The following is a 25270-nucleotide window of genomic DNA, read 5'->3' as shown; positions in this document are numbered from 1 at the left end:
TTGCTGGGCTCGCAATTTATTACATTGTCGGTTCCAGATCGATATAAAAAGGTTTTTTTCGGAGCAGTTTTTTAGACAAGACAGGAGCATTCTGGGAACATGTGAATCAAGACATTCTGGGATCATGTGACTTTGGGCATCTACATTTTCCTCCTCCCGCTGCTGCTTGGACAAGAAAACTCTTGCCCACCAAAGGCTAATTTTGAGAGCTACTGCTACACCTGTGTTTTCCATGCTTCAACATCGCTGACGAATCCATGGTCAGTGTGCTCGCTGTGTTGTCTACTGCTACATCAAAGACGCAGACCCATTTAAGACAAAGGTGTTTTCCCTACGATGTTGCCTCAGGGAAACCTGATTTTTAAAGTACACAAATAAGAGTAGGCTGATTGTAGACAAGTAATGTAACTATCTAATAGTAGGCCTAGATTATATAAATACCAAAAGTACGTATAAGATTACTGTTAGGCCTATTCTTTCGGGGATAGTTTGGTAAATACAAGACTAAGAACTATATATTAGCCTGATCCAAGCTATTTACTTTAACGAAATGGGATGGTTTGTTTTGACAGGGATAGCGACCTTGGATCCAGTTTGACATCTGGAGTGTGATTCAGTTGATATTTTACCAGAGGCTGCCGAAGAGGATCTGAAGCGGTCGTTGGAGACGACGTGCACCCTGGTTCGGCCGATACTGGCGGCGCTGTCCCGCAGCCTCCGCTCGGCGAAGCCGCGGGCCATCTTGAGCTCCATCAGGTTGAGCTTCCTCTTCAGCGCCTTGTTCTCTCTCTGGCACTGAGACATTTGCAGGCTCACCACCGCGTAGTCGTCGTCCACCAGTTTACAGATCTCCGCCACCGCGGCGTTAGCCAGCACCTCCATGATGGAGGCGAGCTGGGTCTGGAAGGCTAGGCGGCTAGCCATGGTTCTTCTCGGACTGCTACCTCTGGTTTAGTGACGGGAACCTCTAGTTATCGTCCTTCTGGTCGGGGGGCGACTCGGGTCGCACCAAAGCATGAAATGCGACACACCTACGGGTGTTATTGAACAATTTTGACGGAACTTGCTAAGAACACGTCAGGCAAGAAAGTAGCGTAGCCAACTAGCTTGTTGCTACTCGACTCTAGCTTCGCAGTCGGTCGGACCCATTTCCGCCTGTCGTAGCTACCATAGGAGAGAGAAGTACCGTAGTTACCTTAGTAATTGTACTTTGATAAATGTTTAATATCTATCACAATGTTTGATATACTGATACATTGAGTCATCGTATTAAAGTACGAATTTATGAGTGACACGTTTGTTCATACCAAAAAATAAAGTATTTGGTTCGTTTAGACCTTATATCGTTGCAAAGGTTTGAGATCAGATGCCCACTGATGCCAGAACCTTTTTCCAGCCATTAGCTTTTCATATTTAGGCTGCAGATCTTGGAACACTGGTAATAATAACGTATGTACATTAATACTTTTATTAATTCAAACAAAAAGATCCATTCACTTTTTAAACTCTATTGGTGTTCGTGTATTTTTCTTAAAAGGCATATTCAATATACAGAGGACTTTACTGATCTCGAAGAAAAAGAATGCTGTCACTGTAATAGTAGCAATAAAACTAAAGTAGTATAGTAACAAGTACAACTTTAACGACAGTGTGTAGGCCTATTTCAAATTTGTTAAAAAAAAGGCCGTTAATGCATGTTGTTAATAGATGTTGCATAGCATACTCAGGATTCAATGCACACATGAGCATGTGGTGAATAAAGTCAAGATCAAATCTCTAGATGATCTAAGCTCGTATCTCTAAGTAGTAATGTTTAATTGGGGATACTTAAAAACAGTTGAACAAGGTGCAACCGTAAGGGATCAAGAACCTGCAAGTTATACTTTATTATGTCAAACTAATCCAACAGAAAAATCCAAAACAAGACACATGAAAGAAACATACCAGAGTAACTACGGTAATTACGATTTTTTGGTCATCGGCGGAAGTAGCTCTCGGTGGCTAATGACGTCACGAGTGTAAACAGAATGTAAGTTCCTTTATTCAGCACAATTATATTATGGACTATATTCAAAATATATATTTTAAATGTGAATATCGGCTCGGAAGATCTTGAACAGTGGTAGACTTTATGTTGGCACCGGCAGTGGAACTGAAAGGCGAACAGTTGGCTGCTTATCTGGTGCGTTAAGAGGTTCTTTATGTCGCTATTTTCATGAGTCAAACTCCAGGGCGTCTAGTCTACAGCCGTAGCAGGCGCCCAGTCGATGTCATCACTCGAACGAAACGATTTGATCGAACTTAATTTGTTTAAACCCTATCCGTGTCTCCTTGAAGCACTGTCGAGTCGACATTACTAATCCGTGCGCAATACCCTGCAAAATAAAGTAAAACTACGTAAAACTACAGTTTATTGTTGCTGAGGAGAGAAGTATACGGATATAATACGACTACCTGACTGCTCGGTTGATATTTGCGTGGTACGTTAATGTGTGCATGCGCCCCTCAGCTCCGGCTAGGACAGAGGAAAGGTGCTAGGACAGAGTAAAGGGGCTAGGATAGAGATGGGTGGGGCTAGGGCAGAGGAAAGGTGCTAGGAAAGATGAGGGGGCTATGACAGAGGAGAGGGGCTATTACATAGGCGAGGCCTAGGACAGAGGAGAGGTGCTAGGAAAGAGAAGGGGGGGGGAGGTTGCTAGGACTGTGGAAAGGTGCCCTAGGCCAGGGGTCTCATGGGGTACCCACCCACCACCACACATTTTGAAGAGAAAAATAAATGCTTTCAAATTAACGTGGGATAATGAAAATGTCTTTCAGTATAATGTTCAACAGTGTTTCTTTGACAGCCTTTCAGAGCGCATGGAAGATAGCTCTTCTCATTCTGTCTGTAGGAGTGTTGGAGTTACGAATGCTGGATCCAACATGCCGCCATGTGTCTCCTACAGAACCCGAGCCTCCAGAGGTTTCTCCATCGGCTCTCTCACTCTTGGTCCGAGACGAACCATGGCCGGCCGCCTAGCCTTCCAGACCCAACTCGCCTCCATCATGGAGGTGCTGGCTAACACCGCAGTGGCGGAGATCTGTAAACTGGTGGACGACGACTACGCGGTGGTGAGCCTGCAGATGTCTCAGTGCCAGAGAGAGAACAAGGCGCTGAAGAGGAAGCTCAACCTGATGGAGCTCAAGATGGCCCGCGGCTTCGCCGAGCGGAGGCTGCGGGACAGCGCTGCCAGTATCGGCCGAACCAGGGTGCACGTCGGCTCCAACGACCGCTTCAGAGCCTCTCCGGCAGCCTCTGGTAAAATATCAACTGAATCACACTCCAGATGGCAAACTGGATCCAAGGTCGCTATCCCTGTCAAAACAAACCATCCCATTTCGTTAAAGTAAATAGCTTGGATCGGGCTTATATTTAGTTCTTAGTCTTGTATTTCCCAAACTATCCCCTAAAGAATAGGCCTACAAGTCATCTTATACATACTTTTGGTATTTATATCTAGTGTTAGTCTACTTCTATTACTTGTCGTCTACAATCAGCCTACTCTTATTTCAGTAAATTGAAAATCAGGTTTCCAGGTAAAACCTGATATGGGTTAGCGTTAACCCTGCAGACTATGACCCATTGTGTGTTGGCTGGCCCTCCAGGTGTGGTGTTTGAGGGGCAGATGGACATGGTTCCTTGGCCAGGCGGAGTGGTGAGAGAGACCACCACCTGCGACCTCCAGCAGGACACGGTAAGCAGAGCGGGCGCCACCCGGTGGCAGCGGCAGGGACTGCGGCTCGATGCCTCTATTAACACAGAGGGGTTATGCTGAGCCGTTGTATGGACTGTTGTTTGATTGATACGATATGGAATAATAATAATATAAGTGTTGTGCTCTATGGTTTGTACTTGATAATAATGATAATAACAATTAAGATAACATTAATTTGTCTTTAATGATCTTCACAGTCCAAACCGTGTGTGTGTGTGTGTGTGTGTGTGTGTGTGTGTGTGTGTGTGTGTGTGTGTGTGTGTGTGTGTGTGTGTGTGTGTGTGTGTGTGTGTGTGTAGTCTGCGGACGTAGAGCTGCTTGAAACAGAGTTGGTGAAGCAGGAGAAGATGGAGGAGACAGAAGAGGAGGTGCAGCTCATCAGAGCTGATGGTGAGTCGCTGGTTCTCTCTGGGTTCTGCTCCCGTTCTTAAACTAGAGCAGAGCTCTGTGGGTTGGACAGTGTTTCATTAACCAATAGAAAGAGAGCTCTGTGGGTTAGACAGTGTTTCAGCAGCCAATAGAGGAGAGCTCTTTGTTAGACAGTGTTTCAGTAACCAATAGGAGCAGAGCTCTGTGAATAAGACAGTGTTTCAGCAGCCAATAGGAGCAGAGCTCTGTGGATTAGGCAGTGTTTCAGCAGCCAATAGGAGCCGTGCTGATCGTTGTGTGGGTCTTCAGGTCAGATGGAGAGAGGACCTGGGGGAGGCCGGGTCCAGCGGAGCAGCCGCCCTCAGCAGGAGGTCCAGGCCGCCTATCACCACAATGAGTGTCCGGACCCCGCCCCATCAGCCAGCACCAGAGGAGTGGAGGTCAGTGGCTCCTCGGTCTGAATCACGGTGTACGGTGTGTAATGCAGGGTCCTTCTCTCTGTGTACGGTGTGTAATGTCTGGTCTTCCTCTCTGTGTGCGGTGTGTAATGCCTGATCTGTCTCTGTGTGCGGTGTGTAATGTCTGGTGTCTGTGTGCGGTGTGTAATGTCTGGTGTCTGTGTGCGGTCTGTAATGTCTGGTCCTTCTCTCTGTGTGCGGTGTGTAATGTCTGGTCCTTCTCTCTGTGTGCGGTGTGTAATGTCTGGTCCTTCTCTCTGTGTGCGGTGTGTAATGTCTGGTCTCTGTGTGCGGTGTGTAATGTCTGGTCCGTCTCTCTGTGTGCGGTGTGTAGTGTCTGGTCTGTCTCTGTGTGCGGCGTGTAATGTCTGATCCGTCTCTGTGCGGCGTGTAATGTCTGATCCGTCTCTGTGCGGTGTGTAATGTCTGGTCCTTCTCTCTGTGTGCGGTGTGTAATGTCTGGTCCTTCTCTCTGTGTGCGTTGTGTAATGTCTGGTCCTTCTCTCTGTGTGCGGTGTGTAATGCCTGGTCTCTGGGTGCATTGTGTAATGTCAGATCTCTCTGTGCGTCCGTGCGGTAGAAGGAGGAGGAGCCTGACGTGACGCTGGTGAAGCAGGAGGCGGGGCTAGAGTCTCCAGACCACTCCCACCCCACAATCATCATACAAGACGGTAAGGAAGAGCTATATCTACGTGAATATACATTAAATCATCTATCAGGCGTATATAATATATATATACCATGATATACAACATATTTGAATGGACGATTCACTATCCATGGTGAAATGAGGATTAGGACCTGTAATAACATGTTGACATGCCAACCACTGGTCCACCTCTATAGTCTCTGTCGGGCTACCATTGGACAACACCAACAAAGCCACCAGCCAACCGGTCCAGGAACTCCAGGAATGTTGGCAGGGCTTCTCACAGGTTAGTGTGGATCCTTCAACTCTAATTCATCCAAAGTATGAAGAGTTTAGATCTGATCATAGTTCCGGATTGCTCCGGATCCACCGAATAGGCTTCCATAAATAATATTGGTCGAAGAGATAATCTGTTGAGCCCTGCCATCTTCCTTGTCTAGACCCCTGAACTACGAGATCCTCTGATGACCCCCCCCCCCCCCCCCCCATCTCTCTCCTGTCTAGACCCCTGCTGACCCCCAGGCCAAGCCTTCAGAAGAGCCCTGCACTACTATCCCTGTCCATGCGGGGGCCACAGACACCAACACGCAGTCCAAGGACTCCACCTCCCAGCAGCCCCGGCGGCCCGGCAGTGAGGCTGCGGCCTCAGAGGTCTCTGTGTTGGACCTGGAGGCTTTCTTCACCCGCTGGACCCCCGACTCAGGAGCCCCGCCCACTGCTCCTCCCTCCTTCAGCACAGAAGAGCTGCTGGAGGAAGAGGAGGAGGAGGAGGAAGAGGTGGTCCTAGTAGGGGAAGACCACCATCCCCCACGCAGGAGGAGAGGGTTCAGCCAGAGGAGCTCTAGAATACACACCAATCACAGCCCTTCTCCAGGTAAACACACGAACCACAGCCCTACCCAAGATAGACGGACCAATCACAGCCCTTCCCCAGGTATACACAGAAAGGAAGAACAGGAAGAGGAAGTAAAAGACACACGCTGCTTAGTCTCACCTAATGTACCATTTTATACCTTGGTGATTAAACACGATACAAGTATAATTCAGTAGAGGACAGACCCACCAGGCTAACAACATGGAAGGATTAGTGCTGAAACCATCAAGGGGTGTTGTTTATGAAGTCCACCTCTTATGGGTGTGACAAACCTCCCCATACAATTTGGTGGCGTTATTGCGCTACCTGGAAATTACGTGAAAAGGTTAAGTTCTTCCTCCTCCCATTACCTTTGCTGGTTTCTTGTCTGATCATAAGGCACGTGCGTTTTGAGACGGCCACGTCCTCTGCAGCCATTCCCTTTTAGCCAATCGGTGGGAAAGTGAATCACCTGTCAAACAAACACACGGGTGAAACCTCATCTCCAGAGGAAATGAAGAGGCAAAGTAAACCGACGGATACTCTGTACTTGTTGTTGAAGAGCCGGAGGTGTTGACCACGATCTGTTCACAGGTAACTCGCTGTCTGGATCGCCACGGTTACAGGCCCCACCCCAACAGCCCACCTGGAGCCGGGCGGCGGCCATGATGAGAACCACGCAGCCTCAGTCGCTGCAGCACAGGCGTCACGGCTACAGGGCCGCCCATCGTGGTCTCCACGCCCCCCAGAACCCGCTAGCCACCACCGTTAACGCCAACGCCGGTCTGAGCGGTGTTGGCCATCGCGCTGGAACACTGATCCGCCGTTTGCAGAGTTTCCCCAGTTATCCCCCAGCCGGTCACCCAGCCGGCGGCAGTGAAAGGAAGGCGCTGACCAGTGATGGTTCGGGGCTGGGTGGTGTAAGCATTGGGCTAGATGGGGTCGGCAGGGGGCTTGATAGTGTGAGCATGGGGCTAGGTGGCGTTAGCTTAGGGCTAGGCGGGATTGGCATGGGCCTTGGTGGGGTGAGGGTGGGGCAAGATAGTATTAGCATGGGGTCTGGGAGTGTTGGCTCAAGGCTAGGCAGTGTTAACGCCGGGCTGGCCGATGTAAGAGGGGGGCTAGGCAGTGTTAGCGGGGGGCTAGGTGGTGTTAGCGCTGGGCTAGGCGGTGTTAATATGGGGCTGTGTGGGGATGGTACAGGGATAGGGGATGTTAGCGGGGGCCTCGACGGTATTAGCTCCAGGCTAGGCGGGGGAAGCCGCAGGAGGAACTACGTGTGCCGGGCCTGTGGGAAGGCCTTCTCCGGGCTGTCCAACCTGGAGGCCCACCAACGGGTCCACACGGGGGAGAAGCCCTTCAGCTGCTCCACCTGCGGCAAGCGCTTCTCAGAGGCCGGCAACCTGAAGAAGCACCAGCGGGTCCACACCGGGGACAAGCCCTACAGCTGCCCCCGCTGTGGGAAGCGCTTCGCCTGGGTCTGCAGCCTCAGGACCCACCAGCAGACCGGAGCCGGCTGTGGGCTCCAGGGGGGCGGACCGGGGGGGCCGGATCAGTGACCAGGTTCTGAGGAGTAGCAGGACTTTCTGGCCTGAGTCCACGAGGGCTCTGATGCTGATTCAAGTCATTTAGTCACTCCCACCAGTCAGGATGTTTGAACCTCTGGAGAGGGGAACCAACCAGGACCTTTACCGACGGTTACCTCTGAAAAGAACCAGACACGCAAATATAACCTCAGGGACAACAGAGGCACTGTGACATGAGTCAGACCTCAAACATGGTCAGTACCTTCCAAGCACTTGAAGAGGGGGATGCATACTGTGAGGGGGGTATGGGTGGAGGAAAGTAGCTGTCCTGGTCATTGACACATTTTGTTATCATCAGGAGACATTCCTTGTGTGAGGCATGTCTCGCACAATCTTTTGGGGATTATAAACCCAAAATGTGTTGTAGAATACATTTGGTTCACATTTTCACAGTTTTGCCTCTGAACCACAACTGTTCCTTATTGACTCCTCACAGTACTGCAGTGTCCCATGAAATATTGTGATGTACAAACCCTTTACAACACCACTTTCTACTTTTCTAACTACATGAATTCAGGGAAACCAAAGCAAACTATTTTTTTTAAATGTCTTCAAAATAAGTGCAGTGTAGGAGGGTGTTTTAAATAGTTATTTGTTAAAATAAAAAGTATTGACAAATAAGGATCTAAATTTCCTTGGTATTTTGGTTGAAAGTTGTATAGGTCGGTGATCGCTTCACGTGAATACTGTATGTCATCATAACACGCGCCACGTCATGAGGGAGGCAAGTAACAACATTGACATGCAGACGCCGTGTTGACCTTTGGATAGTACGACAACGTCACCATAATGGAGGCCCAGACTGGCCTGTTAACGAGTGAACTGCCGTTTTTTCCTGTACGAGATGGTTAAGTTCTCAACCGATTTCAAGGAGTCGTTTAAATTTAACAGTTTATGATCTACATGGAGTAATAAAACATTGGGTAAAACAGCTATTGGTATGCGAAAATGATGTGCACGCACCTCTTCAGCCTGTAGTCCTCCCGGAGCTTAGAACCGCGTCACTGCGACTAGACCCAGTCTCATGACACCTTAGATGACTGCAGTGTATTTTGAGAACGTTTTGATGCTTTTCACAGCTAAATATCCAAAGCAAAAGGGGCTTGAGCAGCCCTATTTGCAGTCAGTTCATGTAATTTGTGTACATTTTTGGGTGAAAAACTATTTTGCCCCTGGTGTATGCTTGAAGGAGGGCAAGAATTATAGATCACCGATTATCGTATTTGAATGGAATTGTATCCTTATGAAAGAGTATCAACCTTTTGTTTCACAGTCTTAATAGCAATAATAAGATGTGCCCTCAAAATGCTCAACTATGAGGTTTGAAATGTCAGTGAGAAAGGAAAACTAATTTTAGTCCGATACCAACATAACATTTTCATATACTGAAGTAAAGTAACAACCATCAGACTTGCGAATGGTATTTGAATTCCTAAGCATGTTGTGCTATTGGTCGATTCCATGTAAAACTAGGGTTTGGACAAATAACTGCCCAGCCTTGCATTCAAATAAAGTGTGTGGGGCACTTCTGAAGATCTGCAAGAGCTCGGATGGAGAAGTTTAAACCAGCCTTTATAGTTGTAGTCGGTCTGCCTTTGAACATTCACACCTTGTGGTCACGTATCATACCACCAGGTGCGAGTTTGATTAGCCGGTACTAGCCGTTTTGAAAATCGGCCTCTTCCGACATCACAGGAGGGCATGTCCACCAAGTTGTATGACGGATATATGAGCAACGTTTTTCTACAGTCCACTGGGTAGGCTGGTAGACTGATCTATCCAGGGCACATCTAGTAGGATACGCCCGGTTGTGATGTAGGCTCATCACACTCACACCTGGTGGTCTAATATGGGACCTCTCAAGTCATCCCGACCCTGCAGGACACGAGACCCATGACCGTACTCTTGTGTCGCAGCCTCTCAGGTCCTACCAGGCCGCAGCACACCAGAGCTCCTGTGGTCATGAGGACTTCAACCGGTTTATTGATAACCATATACTTTGAAACACTGAAAACATGTCTGAAAGAACACTCGGAAGGGAAGCCGCTGCTGTGAACGTTCCGGTCGGTGCCACCAAACCCACACAGCTACTTGTTCAGTTCTACCTTACATTGTCAATGTAGTGGACAGAGACCGACAGAATCACACCTCTCGAATATTTAGGGGTCTCACAAAAATCACAAAGCTGTCGTGAAGGGCATCGCAACCAATGGAATAGGACGGCCCTCCTGGGCGAAACTGGTCGACCTATCAGAAGGAGACCTCAACAATAGTTGGCCTATCAGAAGGAGACCTCAACACTGGTTGGCCTATCAGAAAGAGACCTCAATACTGGTTGGCCTATCAGTAGGGGACCTCCACACTGGTTGAAGGCGAGTGACTCAGCAGCCCCGGATGCCTATCTGCTACAGTCTGAATGCGATCTGTATTTACATCTAGGTTGTTTTCTATCATCATTGTTTGTTTATGAAATGTATCTGTTAAAGTGAGTGTGTGACAACTCCATTTGTAGGTGAATGATGCTGGTACTTAACCAGAATTTGGTCATGACTTTAAACTGAACGACTGCAGACTCGGTTTACTGAACAAAACTGAACGATACCCACATCTCAAAGATGGTGCCATGAAATAAACACGTCAACGTATGAACACATGCTCTGCTAAAGCTCTAAAGGCTCCTCTCAGCTCTGGAGGTGGAGCCGAGAAGGTTTGAGGTCAATGTGCTCCAGAAGGGTCACAGTTTCGTGGCCTCTGAGTGCATCTCAGGAATGAGACCAGAGGGGACGAAAGTCAAACGGAGGACCGGACGTTGTAGTGTGTCTCCAGGCCTGACCCAACTGGCGGGGTCCGGTTGGGGTTCAGGTCTGACTTTAACTACTGCTCGACAAAGCAAACGGCAACAAGGGTCTGGAAGAGAGAGCTACGTTCTCTTATTCTGTATACGACAAGACTCACTCTGGAGCGTAATCAATAATAAATAACTCAAACGTCTCATGGACTCATCAACAACCTGTATGGTTGATCATTTGATTGATCCTGCCTAGTATCACCATCTGCTACAATGGGAGTTAACAGAACTTGGCGTTCGATTTGATACCATTGAATAAAAAAGTGCTTTGCTACACGGATGATAGTGTCCAATATCTGAGCGGTCGTCACTCAGCTGATGAGAAGCCGTTTGGTCACACTGGTGATTCTACAGCTCTTCCAGCCGTGCGGTCACTCGAAGCAGAAATGTACATTTGTGGGATTGTGATGCCATCTCTGTTCGTGCTCGTGACTTTGCAGCCATGAGTGTTTGTACTATTAGGGCCAGTATTCATATTGATAAGTCCTATACAGTCTTGGTTTATCTTGTAGTTGTTCCCAGAGGCAAGATAGTGGGTTTCCGGTCCAATATGTGGCCATAACTGCCATGAACACTGCCCGTAATGGATCCAGTATCTTATCCACTGACTGGGAGATGTGTGGTCTCCACTGTGATGAAGTTAATCTCAGGATGTCATGTTGTCCCCCCACCCCCCCAGACCCACACAGAGCAGTATTTAGGTCCACAAGATTCTGCTAGAAGCTACTTCCAGAAGGATCTTCTCTTAGATCGCCGCGAGAAGTCACATGCATGTTTCAGAAGGTTTGATGCAGCTTGCGGAGCGTCGCGACAGAACGCCTGGGTTCCCCTCTCAAGAGGACCTCGTCAGGCCGACCTTCACGAGGGGTCTAAGGAACAAACCAGCCACGCCCCCTGCTGGCCACCTAGAGGCCACACTGGGACTGTTGCCGGTGGCGACGGACGCTACACATCTGGCTGAAGGACTGTCCGCAGCGTGCGCAGCTGTAGGGCTTCTCCTGCGTGTGCACGGTGCGGTGGCGCTTCAGGTGGCTGGAGGAGATGAAGCTTTTCCCGCACAGCGAGCAGCTGTAGCGGCGCTCCCCCGAGTGGATGAGCAGGTGGACCCGCAGGTTGTTGGGCTGAGCGAAGCCCTTCCCGCAGTGGGGGCAGCTGAACGGCCGCTCGCCGGCGTGCACGCGCCGGTGCAGCTCGAGCGCCGGCGTGCTGGGGAACACGCGGCCGCACACCCCGCACACCATGGGTTCTTTGGCCACGCCCCCCAGGGCACCGATGGCCGAGGGAGGGGCGGCGGCGGCGGCGGGAGGGCCCGCGGCGGCGGCTCCGGCGGCGGCTAGGTCGAAGGAGGCGGCGAAGGAGGCCATGTCGTGCGCCGCCGCGCCGCCGGGGAAGACCATGGTGGGGGGGCCGTCGAGACAGTCCGCCCCCCCGCCCTGGCCCGCGAAGGACGCCGCCGGATGGCCGCCCTCGGGGTTCCCCAGGCCCAGCTGAGCCACCGCGAACGCGGCCCCCAGGTGGCTGACGCGCTCCTGCATCCAGGCCAGGTCCAGGCCCAGGCTGAGGCGCTCGGGGCTGGGAGGGGCCGCCGCCGCCGCCAGCTGGTCGGACTCCGCCTCCAGTCCGGCCGCCGCCGCCTCCGGCTTCAAGGCCACGTCAGAGGCTCCACCCCCGTCCAGGTCAACCTCTCCGTCGCCCGCCGCGGCGCCGGCGGGGCCCCTGGGGGCCTTCCGCCGGGCCCTGCAGGTCAGGTCCATGGTGGCGCCGGCGGGGCCCCCCAGGCCGGCGGAGCAGCCGGCCGGGGGCTCCGAGGGGCCGGGGTCCTCGGCCGTCGGCAGCACTGCAAGGCCAGGAGGAGAAGAGACGGGTCAGGGACACACTCGCATACACAACAACACGGGCTTCAATGGCGGCTCCTCCTCTTCGAATGAGGAGGGTGTCTGTTCTCCAGGGTGAGCCACGTCTACCGTCTGGTCACAGGCTCCTTAGAAGGGGGGGGTTCTAAGGAGCCTGTGACCAGACCGTCTTGGTCCTTGCACGTGACTTAACATACAATTGTATTTATTGTCCTCCTAATCTTCTTTTCTAGCTTTGTGCTCGTGTTTGACTCATGGCTGCTTTCTTGACCGGGTCAAACTTCAGAAATGATATTTTGAATCCCACGGAGACATGAAAGTTATGATCAATTCGGTTTTAGACTGGCGTCACAGAGACTACGGTGCGACGACGAGAGCACCCACCTGTGGAGAGACCGCGCTCCGAGCGGATGTTCAACTCCACCTTGAGGTCCAGGTTACAGTCTGACTTCTCAGCGGCTTCCTCCTTCACCAGGGGCTCCAGCACGCCCTCCTCCTGTGGAATGAAGCCAGGGAGAGCCTCAGTAACAGCCTGTATGACAGCCTCAACGACAGGTTTGTGTGGGGTCTGGAATACAGAATACAATCACTAGATCACCATACCTCTTACTCGGCAAAATAACTTATTTCCTGGTCATGCAAACAATATAATATAACGAACCAGAACCACGCCAACATAGTCACTCAAAACTCAGCTCGCAATAAAAACTATTTTACCTGACATAAATGCAAGCCGGCTAGACCTCCCATAACAACCAACAAGGAAATGATAACAATAAAGTCTAACCGCCCTCGTTCCGAGGCACTGTGATCTCATGGAGAACCAAAGACTCTTCTATAGCAAATAAAGTACTCTCCGTCTACAACAGCCTCCACAACAGGTTAAACGATAGCCTCTACAACAGCTTTAATAAAAGCCTCAACAACAGTTTCAAATACAGCCTCAACAACAGCCTGAACACTGTCGTGAACAGAAGGTTCATTAACGTGGTAACACAAGTATGCAAGATTCCAGAGGTGGCTGTGCCACTCCAATGCAATAGCATAACCCCCCATGGTGAACCAGTGACGATTCAGCATGACTGAATCGATCACAGATGGATAACAATCAGAAATCACTACAACCACAGCCCTTAACAACAGCCTCAACGACAACTCAACAGTTTCATAAGATACTTTCTTTAACCCATCCTAACTTGGTAGGAGCAGGGTCACACAGTGTAGCCAATGTGTAACCAAATCCAGTTGTATTGCCCTTGCCTTGCTTATTGGCAGTGCGGGAGGGTTATCTTGCAAGGAGGGACATGCAAACTCCACACAGAAGGAGTGAGTGGAAAGACCCGGAGCCCCGAACCTCCTTCTGGGGCTGAGGTGGACCTTGCCCTCCTGCTGGGGGCACCCATACCCAACCACAGGGTCAACATTAGTTGAGAGTGAAATATGAAATATTTCCCAACACAAAAAACTGCATTTACCTGCGACAGGTCATGAGGTGTGTCTTCCATGGCCATGTGACCTGTGACCATGGGCACATCACAGGTTATTTGATCTTCTGGTTCTGAAACAAGCAATTATTGACCATTTACAATAACTCAGTATTTAGCATTTAATCTATGATATTACAGTATGAGAAATATTTATATTCATCAGTATTATATATTCTAATCTATTATGTTTGTTGACCAGAATATGTCTCAATGATTCCATTAGAGACGTTCCAAATGGAAGAGGACGTAAATTAATGCTATTTAATTTCAAAACACTTGTAATTGTTCGTGTCATTACAGTTACATGAGAGAACTCAGCGTGTAGCTGAACCCTGTTATTACACACTATTCATAGTGCGGTGATGGTTGTCACGGCAGAACATGGATGCTGAGATCCATATCGATCTGCATGTTTTGAAACCATCACAATCTCTACATATAGTTTGTGTCATACGCCTATGTATCGGCTGTTGACCAAAATGTTCCTTATCGACTCATCCTTACCTTCGGGGGGCCGATACTGGACGTTGTGCAGATCATCAGCTCGCTGGATCCGTCTCCTCATCTTCCGCTCGTAGGTCCGCATCTTGACGTCCATGTCCCGTAGTTTCCGTCGCAGCGCGTCGTTTTCCTTCTCGCTCTTTTCTCGCTCCCTGTCCATCTGGGAGCGCAGGGCTGCGTATCCGTCGTCCACCAGTTTGCAGATCTCCACCACGGCAGAGTTGGCCAGCATCTCTATGATGGAAGCGATCTGCGCTTGAAAGCCAACACAATCCGCCATCATCGCCATCTCCTCTGACCCGCAGACCAGCCGCACGCAAATGAGCAGCAATTAGAATGACGACGCCGAACACGACCGTTGTGGTTCACCACGTTGGGCTCCTTGCATGCAGGGACTCCCGTTTTACATTACAAGAGAAAATACAAAATTTTTCCAATTGTTACGATGTTGTGGCTCGTCTGAGTTCCCGTCGCTTTGCGATGACGTCAGTTTGTTGTCCTGCATTCTGATTTACTGACGTCATTAGGATATTCGCGTGTCCTTTGGAAATCACAGGAAAAATATGAAATACTTTTTTTTTGATAAATAATACTCAAATTAAAATGCCCGACTCCAGAATGTTTTATTAAAGTTTTAATTTAAAACACTTAATTTTTTGTATAACCCTTAACAGTATTTCTGAAATATATCAGTTCTAAAAAAAAAAAAGCACACTAATATATAAATTATTATTATTACACGTTTTTTACAAACCGCCCATTGTAGGCACGTTGATACATTATATTTTGAAATATATAGGCTATAAAAAACAGCACACTAAAATATAAATTACTATAAAAAAAATGTTCACAAGCCACCCATTGTAGGCAGGTTCAAACCGTCCCTGGCGTCCCTGATGCTAGAGCGCGGCTACGGTGCCATGCGGCTCCTTCCTGACGTGCAGGGCCTGGTGCCGCACCATGTTCCCCAGGAGGGAGAAGCGCTTCCCGCACTGCGAGCAGCCGTAGGGCCGCTCGCCGGTGTGCACGGCCTGGTGCACCTTCAGGCTGCACGCCTGCGAGAAGCGCTTCCCGCACACGCTGCAGCCGAACGGCCGCTCGCCCGTGTGCACGCTCATGTGGCGCTTGATGTGGCTGGACTGGGAGAAGTGTTTCCCGCACACGCCGCAGCGGAACGGCTGCTCCGCGGCCGGAGGGTGGAGCCTCTGGGCGTGGAGATGCTGCAGGTGGAGGAAGGGTTGGCGGAGGTGCCCCGGGTGGGGCAGCGGCGGGGCCACTGGCCCGCCGGAGAATTGACCCCGGGCGCACGGCGGGGCGTCCCGATGTCCCCGCCCGTCCGACTCGGCGGTCTGAGGGTCCCTCGCCGTGGTGACGGAGGAGGAGGAGGAGGTCCGGAAGGAGAAGGCGGATGCCAGGCGCTCCTCCGCACCTCCCTCCCAGAGGCCAGGAGCGCTCAGCGCCTGCGCTACGTCGGGGGAGGAGAACAGGTCATGGAACGAGTCCAGGGAGGGGCCGTCCTCCTCCGAGGGCGTCGCCATGCCGGCTGCGTCCTCATCGGCGCACGGCGAGGACGACGCCCACTCAGAGCGTGACGCATGGGAGCTCCCTGGGTCAGAGGTCAAAAACTCCACCCCCGGCTGGGCGTGGCACCCACCATCGCCGCCAGCCCCGGCGCTCTCAGGGGCGAGAGAGGTGCACTCAACCAGCACTGAAGAGAGAGAGAGAGGACGAGATACAGGGAGGGAGAGAGAGAGAGAGAGAGAGAGAGAGAGAGAGAGAGAGAGAGAGAGAGAGAGAGAGAGAGAGAGGACGAGTTACAGAGAGGGAGAGAGAGAGACAGAGACAGAGAGAGAGAGAGAGAGAGAGAGAGAGACAGAGAGGGGACAGCGGGAAAGAGGGTGAGTTAAAGGGATCCTATTATACATCTTTTATTCTCATTAATAATTCTTCAAAATAGGGCTGTCAAAAATGAATCCGGAAAAATGTAAGCGTAAATTTATTTTAAACGCAAATTTCGACACTTCAATATTTTGCACAGCAGCCGCCATCCGATATTTGCAAGGTCAATTTTAAATGTTCATTAATTTGGCTACATTCACCCCTTAAGTATTAACAACCCCTCATTGGAAGGGGTTGTAAGTTACAACTTGTAACCTTGTCTATCTAGTGGTGAGGTAACCAGAGCTCCGCTGTGGAATAGGGGATCATTAAAAAAGGCCTCGTTAGAACATAGGTCACAGTAGTGTTATAAGAGGTTTAGATCACCAAATTCTATTAGCGTTTCAATGCTCTACTAATCTGCCACAATACCTTTATGTCTTTCAAATTGAAATCTCTTCATTTTGGAGGCTTTTCCCGGCCATTTTTTATATTTGGGTTAATTGATGATTAATCGAAGCATGTCGTGCGATTCAATATTTAAATCAATTGAAAGCCCAACTTCAAAACAATGATTCTGCAATGTATTGTAAAACAAGGTCTGTGCATCGTCTGAGGTGTGGTATACGGCCCTGGACTCATCCTTCGGACCTCCTTGATGATTGGTGTTTCGGGAGACGGTACGCAATTCAATAACGCTTGAAACTGATTTAGATCAGTGCAAACTTTGAAAAATGTGTCATTACACCAAATGTACTACACTAGAGAGGGATTTATCGAGCAACCTCACTACTGATTTAGTCTGGGTCCAGGTCTGGTTAGAGATACTGATCTAGACTAGTCTGGTACTGGTCTGGTTAAAGGTACTGATCTAGTCTCGTTCCAGGTCTGGTACGTACTGCCGCTAGCAGGGAGCTCCCGATGGCGTTCTCCCATGATGCACCCTGTTAGCTCCTCTTCCAGCTGCTCTGCCTTGATCACCACCACAGGCTTCTGAGAAAGAGAGAGAGAGAGAGAGGGGGGGGGGGGGGGGGGGGGGGGGGGAGAGAGAGAGAGAGAGAGAGAGACCAGAATAACATATATATAGCGAAGATACAGATATACTGTACTGTACTATAATAGCTCTATAGAGCAGCAGATATAGATATACTGTACCTGATTTAACAGCTCTATAGAGCAGCGGATATAGATAAACTACCTAACAGCTCTATTGAGCAGCAGATATATATATATACTGTATCTAATATAACAGCTCTATAGAGCAGCAGATATAGATAAACTTTACCTAATATTACAGCTCTGTAGAGCAGCAGATATAGATAAACTGTACCTCCTCAAGCAAGTCCGTTTCTCCATCCTGACCTCCAAGGAGAGAGTCAGCACTGTGACCTAGAGATGAAACAGACTCATGACTGGTATAAATATGCATTTCATATTTCACAATACTTAGGTTAAGTTTTGAGCTTTTTGTATCAATCGATACGTAGAACAAAAACATGAGCCTTTAACCCTGTATCTCATCCATCGTTCAACAGAAAAGTGTCATGAACCTTTAAGGCTGTAACTCATCCATCGTTCAACAAAAACAACACCTCCATCGTACAACAGAAACATATAATAAACCTTACTAACTCATCCATCGTTCGACAGAAACCTTGTCATGAACCTTTAACACTGTAACTCATCCATCGCGGAGGTGAGAGAACAGCAACACAACCTTTCTCGGGGCAGCTCCCCAACGGCGGGACGGGGGCTCCAACTTCCATCAGCCGCAGTTTGCTCTTCAGTTCCAGGTTCTCTCTCTGGGTCCGGGACACCTCCAGCCTCAGGTGGGTATAACCATCGTCCACCAGCTTGCAGATCTCAAGAACGGCCGTATTAGCCAAGACCTCCACAATGGAAACCAACTGAGTGTGAAAATTCCCGTAGTTCTCCATCGCCATGTTTTACTTTAAAATAATCCCGGCTATGCTGCGATGCCAATAATGCCAATTGATCATCAAAAGGACGCCAACGACGGTCACCCGCCCATAAGTCAAGTCACACCATATATATGAATTGTAATATTTCAATAAATAATCGAGGTTTGTTTACTTCCGGGTGTACCATAAATACGAGTCCATCGTTACCGTAAATTCAGGAGCAGAGGTTACCACACGGAGAGAATTCTTTAATTCATACTAATGTGAGGAATGAGAGAGGCGTGGTTTGTATTCAAGCTACTTTATAAAATGTATAGATGATTGTAAGGATTATGTCCATCCTGTCTATTATTCCTCTGTCATCCCAAACAGTCTTGCCACACTTCTGATACCTTCAGATAACTGTACTCCAATATTGAACTTTCCAAATATTCAATAAATATGAAAAGTATCTCAGATTTTTCCTAAGCTCTGCTTAGAAATGAGCAAGCTTCCTCACGGCCTCGTGACTTTCGGGAAGGGCTACAGCCGTCATTTTCTTTGTGTGTTGTGTTTATTCTTCGGTGCAATGGGATCTTGTTGCAGCCACGTGACACTGCTGTAAATGAGTTAACTCTAGATAAGAAAAACGTGGCCTCTCCGAAATTCCTGGCTTCCACCCTCAAGGTCTATTCAAACAGGACTACAGGATCCATTTCTGTCCTGGCTTGAAAAAAAACCTACAAATACTTTGAGATGGCAGTAGTCTTTTTATTGTTTGCAATATTTAGCCTACATTTCCAAATAGTTTTAAGGAGGGACGTTCCCATACAAAAGCTCATGAATGAATTGGAATGAATACCAGATATTGATCTGGTCAGGAACAGAGCGACTGCTGGGTAACATCCTCAGTGTGCAACATGTGACCACAGTATCATCACCCCCCCCCCCCCCCCCCCCCCCACCTACTACAGCTGAAACTGTGTGACACAAGTGAACTCCAAATGGCCTGAAACCACATTACTGGGGTACCACCAAAATATCCTGAGGTTACAAAAAAAGCTTCAGGATCTTCGGCTTGAAGACTTGCATCTTGCTGGCGTCCATGTTTTTCACCATCTCCTGCGCTGCCAGGATGTCTTTATGGGCCTCGTCAAACAGCTCTGTTCCCACGGCGACCCGAACCCTCTCGCGCCAGGCTGCGAGTCTGGGACGGGACTCAAACACGTCCAGACCTGAACCTACCGGCTGACACGGACACACAGAGGGAATACGATCAGGAGAGTTCCCCAAAACCCCCCCGAACCCCGCCGTGTTTAGAGGAAGGAGCCTAGAGAAGGAACACTGGGGGGACCCCTTCTCCCAGAGACACATAGGGGTGCAATCTAGTGACTTAAAGATGGGATTGAGGGAGAATAGATCAACCTAGATCAACCTTATTCACAGACCACTAGGGCGTAAGATTCCCCAATAACTATTTTTATGCACAGGCAAGAAAACCTGGGATTTGTACAATAGGTCCCCTTTTCTTTGGTTGATTTGCGGTTGAAGGTGACGGGTTTGAATCCCTTTGACAGCGGGTGCGACAGCGGGGTGGCTGACCTGCATGATCTCCACGATGGCGACCAGGTCGGCCAGCGAGACCTGCTCTCCAGCGATGAAGGGCCGATCCTGGAGGAATTTATCCTCCACCAGCTTCAGCGATCCGTTCAGGTCCTCCAGCGCGGCGTCCATTTTGTCCTGAGGGACCTCCACCCCCATGATTTTAGGAATCAGGAGCTTCAGCAGAAGGGAAGAGATACAGTTAGGCAGACAGAACCCCACAGTGCACTCCTCAAAATGGCTCAAAGACTAGCGGTCTGATGACCCCTAGAACGGTGTGCACACCGGGTCCTACGGACACTCTTTTGGGTCCCTATAGAAGCCCTGATGGGTGTGGCCCACTCACCCCCAGACACCAGGGCATGGCCCACTCACCCTCAGCCAGAAGATCTTGGAGCCGTGCATTCGGATGGCCATGTGCTGCCAGGACAGGTACTCATTGACCCTAGCCCGCTGCTGCAGGTCAGAGGGGTACCAGTGAGCCGGGGTCTGGAACTTCTCAGCCAGATACTGCATGATGGCCACGCTGGGACACACACACACACACACACACACACACACACACACACACACACACACACACACACACACACACACACACACACACACACACACACACACACGATTACTTTTACTATCAATGTGGTAGCATACAATTTGTACAATCTTTCCCATTATAAGTTGAAATAGTCCCATGTCTTTGAATAACCCCTAACGGTTGCCCTATTTAAACTGCAGACCACACAAACGAATACCTCTCTGCCAGACAGAAGTCACCGTCGCGGATGGCTGGTGCTTTTCTCATCATGTTGATTTTACCAAAGTCCTCTCCATACTGATGCCCTGAACGCAAAATACACAACACTTCAGTCGGCCTGTCATGATCATTGCCTTTCCTTTCCGTATAAGAACTTTCACTCCGCCGACTACTATCCAGCAAATAACTCTGCTTGTTTTACTTTGTATCAGGTCATCAGCCTAAAAGGGCTTTTATTGCACGTTTTTTGATATAGGCCAGAATGGTGAATTACTTCATGCAAACTTAAATGACAAAAAAAGTCTACTTTGACGAGGAAATGCCTACCTTCGAGCAGAGAAATCTTTTTGAATTCGAAAGGGATGTTATTCTTTTTGGCGAAGATGTACACGGAGCGACAGGGCTGGGAGAAAAGATCTAGATAGATCTCTAAAGCCATCTTGTTCAAAGTTGTTTGCGTCTTTTTCGAAGACACGAAGCTTTCTCAGCCCTCTTTTACTAAACCGCCCACTATAGAACCGCCCCGCATTGCGCACCAATCTCTGTCCAACCTCTATTTAAATTGTCTACATCTATCTTTTTATTACTCCACGCCTTTCATCTACATTTTAACCCTAGTCATTCAAAAGCTAACCCTATAATGCTGAATCAAGCACACACAACACTGGCACAGTCGGTTTTGAGTTTTACTTCGATCATGCCCATTCTGTCTTCAACCTTTCACCTACTCCGTTGATTTATCCAACCCGTTTTATATGCTTGGAAAGCAATTTTGATTATGTCTGTATTTGGCAGAACAGAAAGGTTTAATAACTGAATTAAAAGGCACAGTTGAGCCTTGCTCTTCTCGTGCACCGATGATTTGCTGAACAACCAACCGTAGTGATTCCTCTGAACGAGGCCTCCGTCCCCGTCCCCGATTCAACGGGGGGCCACAGACGCTCACCGTCGGCCTGCAGTTGTTTCTTAATGGGACACTGTAATCTTGCGCTACCCGGTTTAAGGCGAGTTGGTATCCCTCTGTTGTCATGCGCAGGAGCCAGTCAAATAACCAATTTGATCATCATCCGGCCTCTACCAACCAGCTCATCTGATTCAACCAATCACCTCATCATTATTGTTTCAACCATCCTGAGGTCGTGGCTCTATAATAATGTTGGCCTGTGCAACATTCTACATCGGTCGGTTATAAAATGCCCATCCTTCAGTGGCTGTTTAGCAAGGCCTGTGCAACGTTCTTCATCTGGTCAGTTCTTTAGAGCACTGATTCTTAAATGGGGGTATGCATACCCCTAGGGGTACTTTGGAGTAAGGGGGTACTCATGAGAATGTCAAAGATAAAAAACAAAAAAACAAACCAAGTTTCCATTCAGAAAGCTGGACAATTAAAAGTGGTTGAAACTTAAACCTGAAAACAATAAATGAGAATCTGTGAAGAAACGGCCACCAGAAACCAAATTTCGTCATTTTCAGGAAATAGATTTCAATAGGATTCACCTCTGCATGCTCTGACCCTCCCCGGCCTTTGTGCTACTTTTATGGGGATAAAGTAGCCAACATGAAGCACAGGCCCATGTTTCTCACTAAAATGTTTACCCTGCCAAATAGAATTAACCTACATTATTTATGTTCATTTTTTTTTCTTTTCTCTCCCAAAATGTTATAGGCCGGTGAAGGGGGAACGCGGCTGAAAAAATTCTTATGAGGGGGTACTAGAAGAAGTTAGAGAAACACTACTTTAGAGCTAGCCGTGGTTGGCTGTATTGTCATGCACAAAATCTTGTATTAAAGGACAGATAAACAGTTTTCAATATTTTCTAATTGATTTACTTTATTTGGCTATACATCAGATCCCTTGTCAGTTATGTCAGGAGTAAAATATCTAAAAATAACATTTACTGAATTATTATTATCATTCCTTCACATACAATAAGGTAATCATGGGCGGAGCTTCCATTTCCCTGGCCACGGTAAGTGATAATGGGCGGGGCTTCCAATCTTCATGGCGTCAGCAAGTGATCACAGGAAACTCATGACCGTCCCCATCTTCCCCACCTGATGAGGCTCCAACGCGTGGAAGCAAATCATGATCCTGCGAACAAAAACACAGGACACCATTTAGCTCCACAATTAAACAAATCCCAATGGGAATACTGCTTATATTATTCCCTCTGGGAATTCCACCTCGCTCTTGGAATACTCATCCCCTATGGGAATACTGACTCCCTCTTGGAATACTTTCTCCCTACCTCTGGGAATACTCTCTCTCTCCCTTATTCCCTCCCTCCCTCTGGGAATACTCCCTCCCTCCCTTTTGGAATATTGCCTCCCTCCCTCTGAAAAACCTAATTCAATAGAATCCCCTGGCAGTTTAGAACTGAACAAACTAAAAAAGATGTACACTTTATATCTTAAATAGTGTGCGGTACTATGTCTGTGTGTAGTGGATCCAACAGCGAGAGGGGTTAAAGATTACTCCCCCACTGAAGGTTAGAGATTGATGTTTGAACAGCAGTTATTGGTATGCATGAATTGGGCAACATCAGTGCCAGGGTGAAGTGGTGGATAACGGTATAGTGTGTGGGTTTACATTACAGATAGGCTTACAACTAAAGCAGAGTTCATCCACAGTTTCAAGCTTAATTATAATGTTCTACAATTGCTTTTACAGTTGAGGAGACCTGTAGTCCCAGCATTCCTTGGATTACACAGTTATTGTCGACTGCTTTCGTTGTTATACTAATTACTGTGTCTTCTACGGATGCCCCTGGGCTGGGCCTAGAGAGCGCTGTAATGTAAACCTACCTGTCTACTGGGATAACTAGTTGTTCCGCGAGGAACGCGCAGATCTTGGCGCTGTGCTCCCGGTTCTTCTCTGCGGTGTCGGTGACTCCGATCGCAGACACGGACAGCATGACGCACGGAGAAGAGGACCCGGCCATCAGGATCGGTAACCCAGGTTTAACCGCAACGTTCATCCTCTGGGAACCACATGGGGGGCTTTAGAGGTTCTTTCAACAACACATGTTCTTAAAAAAAGTTGGTCTAAAGCTTGACAGAAGTTTTAAGATACTCACCTCTTCTGGTTTTCCCAGAGCAGCGGCAGTGCAGGAGCAGAGCTTCTTCAGAAAGTCTGCAGGTAAAACATCCGCAGATATATTGGTGTCCAGAACGATGAAAGGCATGGTTGGTGGTTGGCTTTTGAGTGAAGTCTGCAAGAGAAGCACAGCACCGTTAGTTAGTACCTTTTGCAGTTCAGTCGGATACAAGTTAACTGAGGCAGACTGTCTGAAGGCTCAAAGGTCAAGTGTCGCCCCTACTGGATGATCGTAATGCTCACATAATTCCCTCATCGATGCATATTATTCATTTTCAGGGCAGGTTAGTTTGTTTTAAACAAAACGAGTATAGGTATATTCAGTACCGACTTTTTGTAGAATGTGATTGAAAACGAATAATTTAATACATTGATTTGTTTAGAAGATGTACCAGCAGGCGGCAGTATACAACTTTCCAATTATCTGAGAGGAAGAAAATCTTCTGCGTCGACAGCAGCTCACAGCGCGTCCCCGCTGTTGGGAGTATACCGACATCACACCACAATAGTTACTAAACATATAAGCAGAGGTGGGGGTAAGTCACTCATGTGCAAGTCACAAGCTAGTCTCAAGTCATAACCTTCAAGTCTCAAGCAAGTCCCAAGTCACTGTGGTGAGAATCAAGCAAGTCACAAGTCATTGCTCAGGTCAAGCAAGTCACAAGTCAAGTTATACAAAAATCTGATGATCTAACCCAGTTTCCACATTAAAAAATCGGTAAAGAGAGTGGTTCATAAGTTTAGTTTTCGTTCAACATTAACAATAACAATGTCTTAACATTAACAATAACTCAAACTATTCAAAACATTCCAAAACCATTATGTGAATAGTTTGAAATTGTTTTTATGATCATAAGGTATGATTATCAGGGAATGTCGGGTTGGTGTTATCAGAAATAAAGATGACCTTGCCGGAGCTTCCTCTAGCCATCTTTACTACGCAGGATCTCATAACTTGACATTAACACACATGACACATCACATTACATTATACTTTACAACACATTAAATGGCATTACATCACAGTACATTCAAATACATTTCATCACGTCACATTACGTCACCGTAGATGGGAACTTAGTTCATCCATGAAGGGACATTTAGGCCTAGTTTATGACAGCAGCAGACAATACCACAAAAAATTGACAGATCGGCCTGATAATGGTAAAACAATCACACTAGAATAAAAACTTTAAATAAATACATTACATTTTTCCATATATAAACATTATGAGTTTAGGTATCAGGTGTAATGGGAAAATTCTGTTTTTATTGGGGAGCAGAGCTGTTATCAGCATTATGAGACCTGTCTGCAACTGGACAAGAAGTCCTTGCTTTTGTCAACACATTGAACTTCTCCTTGTTGTATGTCGTTATATTATTAGTTTAATAAATAGGCCTAAATGTTATATGTTCGGATGACTCATTATTTTACACAAAAACGATTAACGTGGTGTGGAATTCACACCACACAGGTTCGATTTTTTTTTTGATGTAATGTAACATTCTTGATCTGGGTGAAAGAAGTTCTGTCTAAAACGAACTAACTGAGGTAGGGGACCTCAGTTAGTTAGTCAGTTGGCTTGTTTTTATCATAACATAAGGATGGGTGAGTGAGTCTCCTGAATTATAGCGTTATTCCGGTCTAGCATAATTCAATTTCCGATCTCTTATTT

General features: G+C 48.0%; 4 protein-coding genes across 8 annotated transcripts in view; 1 reads left to right on the top strand and 3 right to left on the bottom strand.

Moving 5' to 3' along the window:
- LOC115540793 (uncharacterized) overlaps positions 1 to 18765 on the bottom strand; it is a 30062-nt gene extending 11297 nt beyond the window's left edge. Inside the window, exons 1-16 of the mRNA XM_030352370.1 lie at positions 17955 to 18765; positions 17568 to 17626; positions 17137 to 17230; positions 15260 to 16067; positions 14804 to 14832; positions 14363 to 14692; positions 13847 to 13929; positions 12756 to 12867; positions 11432 to 12355; positions 9545 to 9597; positions 7592 to 7650; positions 7362 to 7487; positions 5748 to 6014; positions 3713 to 3789; positions 3172 to 3295; positions 630 to 952 (exon numbers count right to left, since the gene is read on the bottom strand). Coding sequence (XP_030208230.1) covers positions 630 to 952; positions 3172 to 3295; positions 3713 to 3789; positions 5748 to 6014; positions 7362 to 7487; positions 7592 to 7650; positions 9545 to 9597; positions 11432 to 12355; positions 12756 to 12867; positions 13847 to 13929; positions 14363 to 14692; positions 14804 to 14832; positions 15260 to 16067; positions 17137 to 17230; positions 17568 to 17626; positions 17955 to 18180 — 3694 coding nt within the window. The 5' untranslated portion in view covers positions 18181 to 18765. The remainder of the gene's footprint in view (positions 1 to 629; positions 953 to 3171; positions 3296 to 3712; positions 3790 to 5747; positions 6015 to 7361; positions 7488 to 7591; positions 7651 to 9544; positions 9598 to 11431; positions 12356 to 12755; positions 12868 to 13846; positions 13930 to 14362; positions 14693 to 14803; positions 14833 to 15259; positions 16068 to 17136; positions 17231 to 17567; positions 17627 to 17954) is intronic.
- Positions 1951 to 9203, top strand: LOC115540494 (uncharacterized). 5 transcript variants are annotated; one of them, XM_030351841.1, is made up of 9 exons: positions 1951 to 2029; positions 2946 to 3298; positions 3646 to 3734; positions 4055 to 4145; positions 4434 to 4564; positions 5163 to 5253; positions 5429 to 5517; positions 5736 to 6105; positions 6679 to 9203. In XM_030351841.1, exons 2-9 carry the CDS (start codon positions 3004 to 3006, stop codon positions 7641 to 7643), a joined length of 2121 nt encoding a protein of 706 aa, XP_030207701.1. In that variant the 5' UTR covers positions 1951 to 2029; positions 2946 to 3003; the 3' UTR covers positions 7644 to 9203. The 5 variants fall into 5 exon arrangements, with proteins under 5 accessions (XP_030207701.1, XP_030207698.1, XP_030207702.1 ...); XM_030351838.1 differs by having other exon boundaries at positions 1981 to 2029; positions 2892 to 3298; XM_030351842.1 differs by having other exon boundaries at positions 2024 to 2182.
- A 128-nt stretch (positions 18766 to 18893) lies between the features above and the next one.
- gstt1b (glutathione S-transferase theta 1b) lies at positions 18894 to 21035 on the bottom strand. Its single transcript, XM_030351845.1, has 5 exons — positions 20825 to 21035; positions 20496 to 20583; positions 20116 to 20266; positions 19741 to 19917; positions 18894 to 19386 (listed from the first exon to the last, which is right to left on the bottom strand). Exons 1-5 carry the CDS (start codon positions 20934 to 20936, stop codon positions 19189 to 19191), a joined length of 726 nt encoding a protein of 241 aa, XP_030207705.1. The 5' UTR covers positions 20937 to 21035; the 3' UTR covers positions 18894 to 19188.
- Positions 21036 to 22301: 1266 nt separating this feature from the next.
- On the bottom strand, positions 22302 to 23866 carry ddt (D-dopachrome tautomerase). Its single transcript, XM_030351850.1, has 3 exons — positions 23575 to 23866; positions 23303 to 23478; positions 22302 to 22589 (listed from the first exon to the last, which is right to left on the bottom strand). The coding sequence occupies exons 1-3, from the start codon at positions 23680 to 23682 to the stop codon at positions 22517 to 22519; spliced, it is 357 nt and encodes a 118-aa protein (XP_030207710.1). The 5' UTR covers positions 23683 to 23866; the 3' UTR covers positions 22302 to 22516.
- Positions 23867 to 25270: the final 1404 nt, after the last annotated feature.

This window comes from Gadus morhua, chromosome 3 (assembly GCF_902167405.1).
Source record: "Gadus morhua chromosome 3, gadMor3.0, whole genome shotgun sequence".
In the NCBI taxonomy this organism is placed as follows: Eukaryota; Metazoa; Chordata; class Actinopteri; order Gadiformes; family Gadidae; genus Gadus; species Gadus morhua.
Note: the sequence above shows the minus strand (reverse complement) of the source record. Positions and strands in the feature narration are given on the sequence as shown.